Here is a 15,547-nt window from a genome sequence, read left to right on the forward strand (position 1 = left end):
GTAGGGAAAAGGGCATTCTGGGATTGCAGCAGTTGCTTTTCAACAACAATGTCCTTTTTGTAAGAATCTGATGCTTCTTAAAAGATGGAACATGACATCATTACTGTCGATCCAAGAAACATTCCTTCAATAATACTGAGTGTGCTCTGGTTATCAGCTCCCTTCCCCCAGCTCCTTTCTCTCGCTTTTCTGACTGATGCTTTTTGTCTATTGTTTTGTCGAGGGCTGTAAATGTGAAACAGTTGTCTTTCAGTGTTGTGTGCTTGTTAGAGCTGGAATCAAGTAGAATATTGTTGGTTTATTTGCAAGAAACAAAGAAAAATAACAACAACAAAAAAAAACCCCAACTTTTCTCTCAGTCTTCATAAATGCAGCATGCTTCAGGTACAGGCTGAATTCAGGCTAATTATTTCCCTTCCCACACGGTATTAGTTACTGCGTTATGCAACAGAAGGTGGAGATATCGCGGTCCCGTTCCTGTGCGTCTCGCTCGGCTCCATTGGCCGCTCGGTGTGTCGTGTGCCGATGCCGTCTGCTTCGAAGGCTCCTGGAATGATCCTGCATTGATCTGAAATGTGCATGTGTAACAGGCTGAATTCAGGCTAATTATTTCCCTTCCCACACGGTATTAGTTACTGCGTTATGCAACAGAAGGTGGAGATATCGCGGTCCCGTTCCTGTGCGTCTCGCTCGGCTCCATTGGCCGCTCGGTGTGTCGTGTGCCGATGCCGTCTGCTTCGAAGGCTCCTGGAATGATCCTGCATTGATCTGAAATGTGCATGTGTATGCTCACAAGTGCAGTGTAGCAGAGTTGTGAACAGCTGCAGATTTTCCTTGTGTGTGTATATATATTTTATTATTATTATTATTTTTTATACATGATCCACCACTAGGATTTAAATATCATTTTTTCCTTAGCCCCTGAGAGTGGGCTGTCATGAAAACACATTTTGAGTTGCATTATGAATCTTTTTGAATGCTGACTGCTTGGAGGAAAGCTATGAAAACTCTGGATTTCGCTTCCCTTCCCTACATTCTCTTTCCCACGTGTCTTCATCAGAAAGACTGGAGACTCTTGCGGACTTTACACCTTGGTACGTCTTGGCTGCGCTCTCCTTGTAACGATGCTGGCAGTTATTTGAACTAACAAGGAGCCGGCAATCCTTGGCACTTCCACGTGTTGCAACTGTCTAGAGAAGAGTACTGCTACACATAAACGTGCAGGAGAATGTCTTTTTCCATCCTTGTAGGAATTGCTCTGCAGGGAGGAGAAAACAAATGATATATTGATCATCTAGAGGCTTGCAGAAAGGTAGAGTTGTAGCGTCCACAAAAGGAGGAAGAATGGACAGGGGTGGTAGAGCCTTCTGATACATTGGTTAAACTCAGGTTTGTTGTCTTTTTTTTTTTCCATTATAAAGATGTAAAATTTTTTTTAAAAAACAAATTTGAGATATGAAATATTAATTAAAAAAGCACAAGTCTCAACCAGACAGGGTTTTTTTGGGAAGACGTGTGCTGTGTGATTAGCTGTTTGCCAGTGACCCAGAGTTGTTTTTATTGGTGACCATTTACAAGGAATTGAGAGGAAATCCTAATCCTAATCCTAAAGGCCCTTCCTTTAGGAGGGGAGAAAAGAAAAGAAAAAAAGTGTATTTTACTTGTAATGGTTGTTTGGCTTCACCTGTGGTGAAGATACAGTAAGATTTTAGCAGAACTGGAAAGTATGCTTTTATTCTGAATAGATTCCAAGACACACTTTGAGTAAATGAAAGCAAACACAAGTGCACAATGGAAGAAGAAAAGGTTTTGTACATTCCCAATGGTGTCTGGAGTTGCAAGTTCCTCTGAAGAAAGTGTTGGGCAGTGGGCTCTTGTAGGAGGCTGTATCACGTGCTATCACAATCAAAATACATGTTTGCATCTGCTGAAGCAGAGTAGAAAGATGTGTTGTGTGTGGATTTGGTTATCTCCATTCTGGATGCTATTTCTCCAGAGAAGGGGCTTGCAAATAAGACTCTGAAGAGCAGGAGCTTTAAGATGGAGATCTTGAATTTAGATAAAAGAAAAAACCAAAAAGGGCCATGACTTATTTAGTTATGGAAGGAGAAGCTTTGGAGTGGTCTCCATGTGCGTGCTGAAATGAATAAAAACTGATCACTGGCCACTTTTTACCTGGAGTACAACTGCAGAAATAAAAAATACTGAACTGAATTTAAAAAATGTAAATACAAATTAAATAGGAGTGGTGGTTCATACACGTCATACTTGTGCCGTATATCTTGTCTTGCAAAGACCATGAGATAGATATATAAATATATGCAATTGTGTCATCCACTTCACAAAGTCCAAACAATGCTTTAAGACACAGCCTGTGTAACTCTTCAGAGGGAGGGTGTCGAGGTAGCATGGACTCACTTGTGCCAAACTGGTGATTGCTGTGGGTCAGAGAGATTCTGTCGACCGCTCTACAGGTGACTGAGCAGACGCTGTGGCAGGGAATGTGCCTCATCTTGTGTTTTGATTTTGGTTTGTGTTCTGTAGACATGCTTGCCTGCTGTCACAGTGGGACTGGGACGTTATCCCAGTGGATAGGTTGTGTTGCTTCACGCGACAAGGCTGCTTGCTCTGGAAGAAGTAGAAGCTGCTCTACTGTAGCTTTGTTTCTAGCTCTTTGAGAAGAGGATAATCAGTGAAGGATTGCAATTTTTTTTCTTGCAGTAATCCATGCTGAAGAGGCTCCATTCATACAGATGAACCAAGGGTTGAGGCAGCACTTTAAACCCAGATAGTCGGTCGGCTAACTGCCCAGCAGGATGCCATCAACAAGCCGAGCGGGCAGCCTGAAGGACCCAGAAATTGCAGAGCTCTTCTTCAAAGAAGATCCAGAAAAGCTCTTCACAGATCTCCGAGAGATTGGCCATGGAAGCTTCGGAGCCGTTTATTTTGTAAGTAGCTCTGTGACTTGGGAATTTTATCTGTGTCTCTTTTTACCTTTAAACTGTGGATGTAGACTTTTTTTTGAACATATTGAGGAAAATAAACCACTGTGAATCTTTTTATCTGCTTTTTGGGGCAGAGGTGTTTTCTTGTGTATCTGTGCAGCCCCAGTCCATTCCCAGACTCTCAGTATCCATAAGGTGTTTGCATACAGACTGCAAAGAAAAAGCTGGAGATGTGGCCCTTGCCTGGTGCTTTTAGGTGCATCGTTTTACTGCAAGCAGGGATTTATCTGCAAATTAAAACATGGACTTCTGCTCCATCAATTCTGACTGGCAATGCAGTTGCCTTGGTCTGATCGTTTCCTTATCATCTCTTGTCCCTTGAGAGAAATTGAGTTCTCTCTCCCTTTGTGCATACCCCTAGGCTCCCTTAAAGCCATTCTTTGTGTTTGACACCTGAATGTTGGTGCTTTTGTTGTCATTTGTCCTGTCACATCCTTCTCTACTGCAGGCAAGAATCCCAGTATTCATTTACATAAAACTTATTTGACATAAACGTCTGGACAGCAGAATTTTTCCCAGGCTGCTTGTATAGCTCAGCCGGCCGTGGGATGTCTCATGGTAACCTCATTTGTGGGTTGCTGTATGTTAACCAAAGTGCATACTGTGAGACCTTCATTAAAAAGCCATTTTCCTCAGAAAACCTTTTCACATTTATAATTATAGGAGGTGTGGCCAAACCTGCCAATTTTCCTTCAGAAAGCCATTTGTGTCAGTATTTTATGAGATGCCTATTCATTGTTAATAATTGCAGCAGACCATGTTGGGAACCTTCCAGCACAAATTTAATGCAGCACAGATGAACTAATTAGGAAGGCTTCTTAATTTTGTTCCCTGCTTAAAACTATGAGCTGCCACTGTCTGGGAACAGGTCTGGAGGAGGAAGTGTTTTCTAACGAAACAGTCCTCACCTGCGGCCTTTACTTCATCTCACTTACTCACTTTAGTTAAAGAGTGGATATAAAAGGAGGGAACTGACAAATCTCTCTTCCTGCTATGTAGAAATATTGAAGTTTTCCAGGAATGCTGTACCTTCTAGAGTCGTCCATGAACTGCAGGGACATGGAAAACCAGTGTACAGCTAGAGGTGACCTGCGAGCTGTACGCTGCCAGCATTCCCAAACATCAGCAGGGAGCTGGCGTTTGTAGACTGCCTGAACTTTGGAGTTGTGGTAAGGGCTGATTGCCCATTACCAAATTAAGAGGTCATTAATTTCTAGGCCCTTCTTTCTCTTTCTTTCCCCCCCCCCCCCCACCATTTTAGACTCCCAGTTCATTATAGGCTGGTATTTATTCACTGATGAGTATGATTACTTGGCGGTGTTTGGATTGTGCTGCTTTGACAGAAAGTATGTCTAATTTGGCACTTGCAGAAAGACTGAGTGTTAAGCAGTGCATCACACTACTCCAACCCATTTGGGGGCTTCATTTTGATCAAGTAAAGAGAGAGTTTCCAACAAAGAAGTTACGCTGTTGCTATTTCTGTGTTACGAGGATTTAACCTCTAATTTTTGGGTTGTATTATGGGATCTTCTTACTAGTAGCAGGTCTAAGGTCTTGAATCTGAAAATGTTTCATGTAATGTACTCGATACCTCAGACAGAAGCCCAAAAGGTGAGAAGGACAACATGGAGGGAGAAATTTGGTGTAAATGAAATAAGCATCAAGGTAGAGGAGTGTATGTCTTGTGTCTTTTATTCCTCTGTAAAGCTAGGGAAAAAAACTCCTTGTAAGTTTCTGTAAGAAGATTTTGATTCTGTTAATGCAAACAATTAAACTTTCTCCAATCAATGTAATATTGGCTTGTAGTTAATTACTACTTAAAAGCATATTACCAAAGCCAATGGCATACTCCACCTTTTCTTTGTTCGTGCTTTGCTTGTATCCCTGCTGAAGTTACTCTGGTCGCCAGATGTTGATCCTTTGCATGGAGTTTTCAGAGGAAAGCAGGATATATGTGCACTAATGTCTGCCATAAAACAAGCCTCATTCGTTTGGATTGTTTAAGGTAGCTGGCCTTGTAACATCTTCATGGCTTTTGTCTAGGAACCATCTTTTTTCAGTTATTCAAGATCACGAGGAAAGGAAAAAAGCAATTGAAACTCTGTGATTTTCCCATTCACGGGATGTCAGCTGTGATGGTTCTCTCTGTCTCAGCCCCACTGTAGCAGGGAAGGACTGGAGGTGTTAGGCAAATACAATCAGGAGTTGCTTGGTTGGGTTTTCTAATTCATAGCACCCTCCCCACCAGTCTACTTTCATTGCATAAAGCCTGGACCAAAAATGTTGATGATAAATAGGTGTGGGAGTAATTAACAAGTAGAAAAAGCCATATAATCCTGAAATCTCCTGCTGCCTTTTTTTAAATGCAGTTTAGTCCCTCGTCGTTAGTTCGCTTTCCTTTTAGCAGTGATCCCAAGAAGGGGTGATTTATTTATCTTGCCGAAGAGTATTCACTCTTGTCTCTTTCTTTGTTTCTTTTACATCCTGCAGTGGCAGAAAGTTTCTTCTTTTTTCTTTTTTTAAATTTCATAATTGACATGAATTTTGCTGGTTCAACTCATGGTTTTAGTTTCTTAGAAACTGCAAGTCTGGCACCTCTGAATCATTTTGGTATTATCCTTACCCTACTCCCTGCTCTGCAGTGTAATAATAGCTTTTGCTTGACACAGGAAACCTACTACACTGGAACACTGCAGATGGAGCAGAAGAATAACCCACTCTCTTTTGTTAGAGCTCTGCTCCTTCTGCTCTACTCTAGTATTTTGCTCGCCTGTTTTATTGTGGTTCTTTGCTGATTTGAATGTTTCAGAGATTGTCTCTAATTAGTAAAGATCTAGGAGTCAGAATTTTATTCTTCCTTTTTTTTTTTTTCTCCTCAAAAAACCCAAAAATAGTCACCCCCCACAACTGTAGAGGTACTGTAATATCAGTGAGACAGTAGGAAGGATCCTCTCAAAGAGAAAAAAAACCTAAAAATAGTATTGGTTCTTGCTTATCAGAACCTGTTGAAATAAAGACTGACAGGGAATTCTGGGAATCTCTTTTTAATGAACAGCAGAATTAAAACATGACTGAAAAAACAGTTTACAGAAGGCAACATCCCAACACTTCGTGTTCTGATAGGCTGTGCTTGATAGTACAAATATATTAAAAATCAGCATTTTCATCAGTGAATGCTGTGGTGCACATTAGTTTGATATATATCCTTTGGCTTCGTATCCAAGTTGATTATGCTTATCAGAGAGACTCAGAGGTGATTTCCTCCACCGTCCCCCTGTGCCAGTGCAATCCTTAACAGAGGAGAGGCAGGGGTCTTGTCTGGAGCCATCCTTCCTGCAGGGTGGAGCAGCTCTGCCTCTTCTCCTGCCAGTGTGAAAGAGACATTGCTCTGGTACTAAATTAAACAAAACTTCTCGTCTAGTCTGATCTTGGATTGTTGCTGTCTGAAGTCAAGAAGTCTGTGAAGTGTGAAAAACCACGTACATTTATTGTGCAGTGTAAATAATATTATTATTGCACTTGAGAAAGTGAAAGTCTGAATGGGAGTCTGAAGATGGGTCCTTTAGGTCACTGCCATCTCTCTATATCATCTGCCTTCCTTTAAGACACAACAGGTGATTTGTAGGAGCACTGGGGAGAAAGCCACCAGTGTCTGGAGAAGGTCTCTCCAGCGCATCCTGTGACATCTCTGCTTATGTTTGGAATGGAAGAAGGGGGTTGAGCCTTGCTTCTCTTTGGTCTGGGATGGACCTGGGTGGGGAGAGAAGTTGATTTAGAGAAAATCTGTTCTGCTTGAACCAGAGCTGCTTTTGTAAGCTATGATTTTTAGTTCAGAAGTGACAATATTTGACTCCTGAAAAGACTTGCTGAGCGCTGAGCAGGGAAAACTGTCATACCTTGTCTCACAAACATGAGGGTGATCTTTAACATCAGAAGGAAATTTCTAATAGATGCAGCAGTCACACCCCTTGGAAGATATTGTAGTTTAACTCTCTGTAAGAGTTAACTAATGGATAAAGATTTTTTTTTTTTTAATGAGTACATTTGGTTTGCATCTTATGGGAAATCATGACCTGAAGAAACTGATACATCATGTTTTCATGTTACAGGCACGTGATGTGCGCACCAATGAAGTGGTGGCCATCAAGAAAATGTCATATAGTGGGAAGCAGTCCAATGAGGTATGTAGAACACGCAAATTTAATCTTTACCATTGAAAATACTTATTATATGGGATGATTTTAACTATCCTGGGCTCCAGCAAGGGAGATCTTTCCTATAACTGTAAAGATGAATGAGGGTACTGTGTAAACACAACAAATTAGTTTACTGTTCACAGTGTATTTCTGCCTAATCTGCTCCTGAAAATGATAGGTAGGACTCATTGCTTCCAGACACAAAGGGTCCACATAAATGTGTAGAAAACAAAAAAGAAAATTAAAAATTACAGTTTTGCATGTTAATGTGTCTTGTTGCCCTTAAATGTTCCATTTTAAATACCTTTTAAAATAACCATGTTGCTTACTGGACAAAGGAATGATAGCAATGGCTGCAGTAGAGATTCAAAGGGAATCTAGTGTCCTTCCCTAGAATGACTGTGCTGATGAGGAGCTAAAACAAAAGCAAACCAGCAGTGAATGAATGAGTGTGAAAATCTGAACAGCAGCATAATTAGGGAAGAGCTGCCAGAGCTCGGGATTAAGGCAGTCTTTGCAGAGAGGTCTGTAAAAGTAGGCCTCTGAGATTTAAACATTAAGTGTTTCGTGGCCCCCCTACATGTGCATTTTTTCCCTACGACGCTTAACAGAGATAATTGATTTTTATACTTGAAACCTTTAAGTGCTAATACAGATTCTTGAAAAGCCCAACATGACAGGAACAGCTGATTTGATATTATTTCTGGTAGACAACATCTATCAAATCATGGCATGGTTTTTCAACAAAAGTGTTTATTGTAAGCATATTGTTCAAGGCATTTATGGTTCCCTCCCTCTGTTCTCTATATTCCAGTCTTAGGAGCAGTCTTGCTCCGATGAGTTTGACTAACAACTCGTTGCTTTCTGTGCTGGCCTTTTGTGTATTGATCATCTGCACTACATGGAGCTGAACTATTCCTTCCTTTCTGTGTGTGTGTATGTATCTGTGTAGGAGGTAGAGGTGACAGTGTCTCTCCAGCAGTCCTGAATTCTAGCTTCACAGTTAAATTTGCTATGTGTGTTTCTATTTTGTCACTGCGGTGACTTGTTTAACTGTGTACTGATGAAAGAATAATTTGTACTTACTACTTGTCCCACTGTTTTAATTACTGTGAGCTATAAATACTCTATTCACATGAATGAAACAAACTGTGCAAGCTTCAGAAATAGCTTTTGTTTGTCCTCAGTGCGTATGTTTCTTTATTTTGAAGAAAGTAATAAGACCAGGATTAAAACACTTTCTATTTTATTTCTATATTTATTTGTTTTGTTCAGAAGTTTGCTAGAGTTGTGATCTAACCTATGTAAAGAAAATTGATTGAGGGTGTTCTGGTATAGTTTATATTTACTTTGGTTTCAAGATTTTATCATTGGTGGAAACAATTATTCTTTTAAAATAAGGACATATTTTATACTAAAAACAAGTTAAAAGCCTTTGAAAAATGTAGTACTGTGCTCTTAGTGTGATCTTGGAGCTTTTTCTTATGCAGGAAATCTTGAATACGTCTTAACTAATATATCACCTCTCTCTTCCCAATGTGGAAGTTTAGCATGGTGCTTTCTGGATTGGCTTTTATTGCTTAGAACCTCAAAGCCTTTGAGGCTAAAGGTAAAAGGTGACTAAATTATTCTTGTACTGGAACAAGGATGTCAGTGAGAGAGTTTATCTTAGTACAGCTGCACTAATGTCATTTTCATGAAGTCTCTGGTGTTGAGAAGTGCTTAGTCAATAAGCTGCCTGGTCGTGGCTGCCATGTTCCCTGGTTTCATTTACTTTTTGAACCATAACATTTTTATTGAAGAGGATTTGGGTTTTGTGCATGTTTTCCAAAGCATTTGGGTATATGGGACCTCTGTCCATCTGTGAATCCTAGCTGCATACAGACACCTGAGGAAGTGTGTGCTGAGAGATTAACAGGACCTGGAAAACAGCTTTTGAACCTTTTGATGTTGGGTGAGGTTTCTGTACTTCTGATTAACTTCAGAACTGATAGTCTTTCTCAAAAACATTTTCAGTGTCAACACTCTTGTGTTGATGTTTGCATACTTAAATGGTTTCAACTACTGAGTTTGTTTTTGAAAAATCTTTTTCAGTAGTTGTAGTTTTGTTGTTGCACTTCCAAGCTTTTGCCTTTCTTGCTGGAGGAGGTGTGGAGCAAATGGGAGGACTTGGTGATTTCCTCTGACTGGAGTAACAGCAGTGTCTAGGCACACACTACAACATGACATTTTGGCCTCTTTTGTACTTTAAAGCTGCACTGGCAGAGCCCCCTTATTATAAACCTGGATTTTGTTTTATCTGTTTATTCTTTTATTCATGCAGAATGATTCCGTTACCTGGTAGGTAACTCACTTTAAATCGGTCCTTGTAAAGACTAAACTGGTAATGGAGAAACATTACCAAGGATGTAGTTAGATATTTGTGAGCTGATAAATGGAGCCTCATCCAGTGTCATATAGTTACTAGTAGGGATAGATCTTTATATCTACAAGAGTTAAGTGAGAGACAGCTGATCCCACTGAAGGACACTTGTCATCCACATCTCTTTCAAGTTGGGATTATGTTTGATTTGACAACAGAAACGGTATCCCTTAAAAAAGGTTTGCTTCTTTTTTGAGGACTTGCTCAGATGTTAAGTGTTTACCAGTATATCCTATGCATACATATAAATGTGAAGTATTACATTGATGAGAGATCCTTACATACAGGCTAATTGATCAACAACTTATTTTGTAGATCTGTTGAGGAGATAAACAATGAACATCATGGTGGTGGTGTAAATTTGTTTTGATTTGGAACCTTAAGATGGTTTTACCTCTTAAAATAATTAAATGATATGCTAACTTAGCAACAATTGAAAAAAAAAAAGGTAACAGTTTTGTGAAGTCTTTCTATTCCTTTTATTTTCTGCAGAAATGGCAGGATATTATTAAGGAAGTCAAGTTCCTCCAAAGAATAAAACACCCTAACAGTATAGAATACAAAGGCTGCTATTTGCGGGAGCATACAGCATGGGTAAGCATCTGCTGCACTCTGCACTTCTCTTGCCTTGGTTCAGGGTGCTTTAAAATATCTCCAGCTGCCTTGCAAGAGGCACCTGAACACTTGCATTGCACAGACACAGATGAGAATTGCCAAGGACCTTACAGGTGCTCAGCAAAACTGAATGTAGTTTTTGGAAACAAGATTTAGGGAAATTTTCCCTTTTACTTGCACAGTAAGGTGATTGTGCTGCTGTTTTAGTGCATTCAGCTTGATGGACTGAGTAATTGAAATAAATAATAAGGGGGAGGCAACAAATTTATCTGTCACTTTTCTTACTGTAAGGAAAGGTGAAAATTTTACTCGTACTGCCTGGGAGGTAAGTATGGCAACTTTATTAGATACTTGCAGGTTGTTTAACAATGCATTTGCTATGCCACTGAGTATTAATGGTTCAGTACTTTACAGGTTGACTAAATATGTTCCAGAAGTAAGTGCTCAGTTGCACTTTAATGGAATATGTTAGAATTATCCTACTGATAATTGTAATTGAAAGTACATTTTGAGTCATTAGTATTTCTATCATTTAACTAAATTATTCTGTTGTGTATTGTTTACTTCTGGTGTTCCAGTGACAAAAGCAACTAGCTGGTTTTATCTCTGGCTGTCATCTCCTAATTAATTTCATATATTTGATTTAAACAAACAAAAACATACTTGATTTAAACAAACAAAACCCACCAAACCCCTCAAACTAAACTTGGGTTATTTGGGTTTATGTGCATAAAAACATGGGTGTAGGAATAGATGTGATTGGCTATGCAGAGGAAGCATTTTGTTAAACTAAAAGTGTCATATACACCTCTCACTGACAAAATTTTTGTAGTACAATGTACTAAAGAAATCATCTTGTTGAACTAATAGTTTAAATTACTGTTCAGGTATTAACTTCAGTAAATCTGTAGGACAGAGTTTTAGTTTCTTTGAAATCTCCCTGGGACAAAATCTTAAGTAAATCCCTAAATAGTCCTTTAATACTTTGATAAGCTTGTTAAGTGCAATGTAACATTCCTGTTAGGTACGTGTGTATAAAATGTGATCTGTAATACAATAAATAACTGGTTATGAATATGCTTTTGCCTTCCTTACAAGTTTTGTTGTTCAGTACCTTACCCAGGAAGGCCATGCTAATCCAGTTAGAGCTGCCCTCGTGAGAGGGGTCAGGGTGACAGTGCTAGGATGGGGCTTATGTTGCAGGCAATCCTTGTTTGGTTAAGGCAGTCTGCATTGTATGCACCAGAGATTATTTCTAGATTTCTTCATAGAAGTCTAGAAAACATACATTTACTATTAGAGATTTTCTAACAGCTATTTTGATTTCTTTCCATACAGCTTGTTATGGAATATTGTTTAGGATCAGCATCAGACTTACTAGAAGGTATGTCACGCATGTTTATTTGATTGAAAGTCAGAAGTATAGTACTGAAGTAGGAGGTTACAGCATCACAGAATTGTCCTTGAGTATATGGTTTTATTTGGGGGCAGAGTGTGTGTGAGCAGGTGCAGTTTTTCAAATTCTTGCATGGCTATCATGTTTTTTTCTGTAGAATATCAGCTTTCCTGAGTGCTTGGTTTTTTCTTGATTCACATTATTTTAAAGTTGTCAGTCAGCTGTTTATTTTCTTCTGAGTTCTAGGTTCTCCTCTCATGACAGTTCAAGATTTATTTCTGAAAACTTTTGCTGTTGATCCTAATGCTTACTAACAACTGTAGGCCTGTTGACTAAAATAGCACTGCAGCAGTATTGGGGTTTTGTTTGTTGAGGTCTTTTGTTAAGTGGTCGGTTTTCTATCAGGCTTCTGGAAGTGAACTTTCTTTGAAGATAGATGTGTGGCCAGTAAGTTGTTCACCTCCTTTCCTTGCCAGAAGCGTTTCAGGACAAAAAGCTGAGCTGCCAGAGAGTCATGTATATTGCTACAGCTTATTCATGTGTGAATTGTAAAGTTCTAGGGTTTGGGATTTAGCTTCATGAATGGAAAATTAAATGTTGAGCCTCAAATAGGTACTTGGGAGAATGGTCACAGAACTGACAGGAATGTAGCTCATGGTTGCAGAGTCTCTTTTTGATAGTAAATAGCTGCTGTTTTACAGTTAGAGGATTACATCTGATTATAGATCGTACACTGTGAACTGTTTTTACATTTGGTTCTCATATTGAACCTAGTAAAAACAAACTTCTAGTTTTTTCTCTCTGTTTACTTTGTTAACAGTACTCACTTGCATGCTGCAGACTGCATTGTTTTAATATTGACTTTCAAATGAATTCTTTCCTTAAGTTCATAAAAAGCCGTTGCAAGAAGTGGAAATAGCAGCAATTACCCATGGTGCTCTCCAGGGATTAGCTTATTTGCATTCTCACAATATGATCCATAGGTAAGTGGTTGTACTTTTGCTGTCTCACACACTTACAGGTAATTTATTTTGTTGATTGTATCCCCTTCATCCCAAATTTAATATTTGTAAGCAGAGATTTTCTTTTCACAGTGTATACTCCTAAACTAGTGATTTATAGTAATCAAGTACTAGCAAGTTCTGTATCTCCATGTGCACTGTCTCTTACAGCTGGTGGTCATACTTTCTGCAGAATTACTTTGAATCTGCTAAGCTTTTCAATACTTGGTATAAAGCTGATTGTTCCCTGAAACAGTGAATAGTGAGGCAGGCTGAGCTCACCTCAATAGCTTGTAGCAGCTTCAAGGCAAAGATTGCTGGGGTAGGGGGAGTGCTAATACTTGAAAAATCAGTTTTACTTGAACACATGTTAAGAAGCACACAGCAAGTCTGGGATGCAAATGTTCTTTGTGTTGAAAGTACCTGCTTGCATTTTAGTAGGATGAAGGATTTCAATAGTGACATTATTAGGGCTTTCTGAAAAACATTTATAAAGGACATAGTTGGTTCAGAAGGTTTTACTGAACTGTATAGGAAGCTTATCCAGATGTGCCACTTCAAGTTGATTTTAAAGACAAACCAGATTCTAAGATCAAGGGCTATGTTAAGCTATTAACCTAAAAGTTAAAGATTTTGTATTTGGAGGAAATGAGGGTATTCTGCAGCTTGAACATGTGAATGCTGGTATGTTTTCTAGTCAGTCCTATAGATTTTCTTTTTTAGAGGGGAATAATACTGACATTTGTATTCTATAACCAGAGATATCAAGGCAGGAAACATCCTGCTGACAGAGCCAGGACAGGTGAAACTTGCTGACTTTGGGTCTGCTTCCATAGCATCTCCTGCCAACTCATTTGTGGGGACGCCATATTGGTAAGCCAAGAGTTTTATACATTTCTGGCTTTGTGAAGTCAAAGAATCATTTATTGGGTATTTAATATACTTGGGCTTTACTGGAGCTAGCTTTCTAATCTTCCTTTTGTGGTAGTGATAAAATGTACTTTGGGGGAAAAAAAAATAGTAATTAGGCTCTGACTTCAAGAAATTGTGAATCCTTCTATTTGTAGTTCACAAAAAGTAAGAAAAATATTTTGTTGTTCTACTTACCCTGACTTTAAATGGTAGAGGTGGGATTGAATCATCTGCAATATATTTTAATCACTCCCCTCAGTGGTTTTAACAATTCTTATGTTCTCCCTGCGTCTGGTTGTTGAAATAACCGAAGTGTTTTTTCTTTCATAGGAAAGGCCAGGTTCATTGAACAAAACCCTTTGCAGATCCCTTGTATGCTTTTGATCTCTTACACCTAATCTGTGGTGTTTACACAACTGCATGCTATAATTATTTCACCAGAGTTGGCCAGCCAGCTGAACTATTGGAAATGTGGGAGGGCGAGAAGGTGGTGATACATATAAACAGAGAGCTGTGCAAAAGCACAGGAGAACATCACACATAGGCTCATGCTAGTGTGGATGCCTGGTCGGTGTTCCCAGTATCCCATGTTCATGCCTGATACCTTGGGCAGTGATTTGGTTATGATAGCTGAAATCAGTGAAACAACCTGTTTCATTGCAATACTCATGATGAGAACGTGTTCCATTGCCCAGAATTTTATGAGCACCCGTTTCCTTTTTTTAGGATGGCCCCAGAAGTGATTTTAGCCATGGATGAAGGGCAGTATGATGGCAAAGTAGATGTTTGGTCTCTTGGAATTACCTGTATTGAGTTAGGTAAGTTATTTTCTCTGAAAAATTATAAAATTGAGTTATTTAATACCAGGAACTTACTCAGCTGAATTACAGTGCAGAAGATCTATGCCTCCTTCCTTGTCCTGGTTTCTCTGGGACTTAAATTTTAGAGAAAAGAGCTAAATGTGCTCCTAGAATTCAAGACCAACTCTCCAATTTGATGTTTATTGAACTGGTGTTTTCATTACCCCAAGAAATAGGGTTATATAGACAAAGAAAATAGCCAAGCTATATCACTGAAGGTGTTCACATTCTGTGGGAGAGGCAGTTAACTTCTGAACTGGAAAACAGTCTGCTTGTTGAACAGCTCTAGAAGTGAACCATTAAAAGTGCCAGTCTGAAAGTATATTTAATGGTATAAATTGATATTGTTTTCATGAAAATGTAAGATACATTAACAAGTTCTTGCAAAAATGATGTTTGAGATAAGTGGACAGCTTCAAAGCTGTATTCAGTGTATGTGGTCAGTAGTGAATAGATTTGGCTGGAAAATCTCTTAAAAAAAAAAAAAAAAGGTATGAAATAATCCAGTTTTGAAGTAGAAACTATAAGGCAAAAGCAAAAGAAATTATGGCATTGCTATTAGAACAGATTCCTTAAAGCAGAACATCAATTTAAAAGGATTGTGTTAGAGTGGCATTCCAGTTAAATTTAACATACAGTATTTTCTTGAAACAAAAATACACTCACTGAAGCACACCACCATGCATGGCACTACTCAGCTTTCAGCCAGGATCCAGCTCTGTAGAAGCACTTGCCTATAAGTTTTTCTTGGGATGGTGAGGTTAGGTGCTGCTCGTTGCACCTGAGGCTGTCCTCACATCCCTGTCAGATCTCATTGCTCGTACTCCAAACCCACCTCGGTGAAGGATCAGCCTGGCTGGGCAGCGAGAGCTCTCAGGACCACGCTAATCCATGTGAACTGTGCTGTTTAGCTAAAAATGCTGTCTGGCATTCCAAACTGTCAACTTCATTTTCTTCCAGGACATGAAATAGATTCTTTCTTCAGAGCAGTTTGGGTTTTTTTGTGGCTGGGTTTTTTTTTTTTGTTGTTGTTGTTGGTTGGTTGGTTGTTGGTAGGGTTTTTTTTTGGTTGCCAATATAAAGCAAGTTGAAGGGGTGTGACTGTCATGACAGAATCCTGCTCCGAGTGGAGTAAGGAGA

General features: G+C 39.2%; 1 protein-coding gene across 4 annotated transcripts in view; it reads left to right on the top strand.

Annotated features, from left to right (window-relative positions):
- Window positions 1-2,787: 2,787 nt before the first annotated feature.
- The window catches only part of LOC104526298 (serine/threonine-protein kinase TAO1), a 34,069-nt gene continuing 21,309 nt past the window's right edge, over window positions 2,788-15,547 (top strand). For all 4 annotated transcript variants that reach the window (XM_029085376.1, XM_010169718.2, XM_010169720.2 and 1 more), the window contains exons 1-7: window positions 2,788-2,948; window positions 7,115-7,186; window positions 10,116-10,217; window positions 11,577-11,622; window positions 12,521-12,617; window positions 13,395-13,508; window positions 14,274-14,365. In XM_029085376.1, the coding sequence (XP_028941209.1) occupies window positions 2,817-2,948; window positions 7,115-7,186; window positions 10,116-10,217; window positions 11,577-11,622; window positions 12,521-12,617; window positions 13,395-13,508; window positions 14,274-14,365 (655 nt within the window). In that variant the 5' untranslated portion in view covers window positions 2,788-2,816. The remainder of the gene's footprint in view (window positions 2,949-7,114; window positions 7,187-10,115; window positions 10,218-11,576; window positions 11,623-12,520; window positions 12,618-13,394; window positions 13,509-14,273; window positions 14,366-15,547) is intronic.

The sequence above is a fragment of the Antrostomus carolinensis genome, unplaced genomic scaffold (genome assembly GCF_000700745.2).
Source record: "Antrostomus carolinensis isolate BGI_N321 unplaced genomic scaffold, ASM70074v2 scaffold1236, whole genome shotgun sequence".
Lineage (NCBI taxonomy): Eukaryota > Metazoa > Chordata > Aves > Caprimulgiformes > Caprimulgidae > Antrostomus > Antrostomus carolinensis.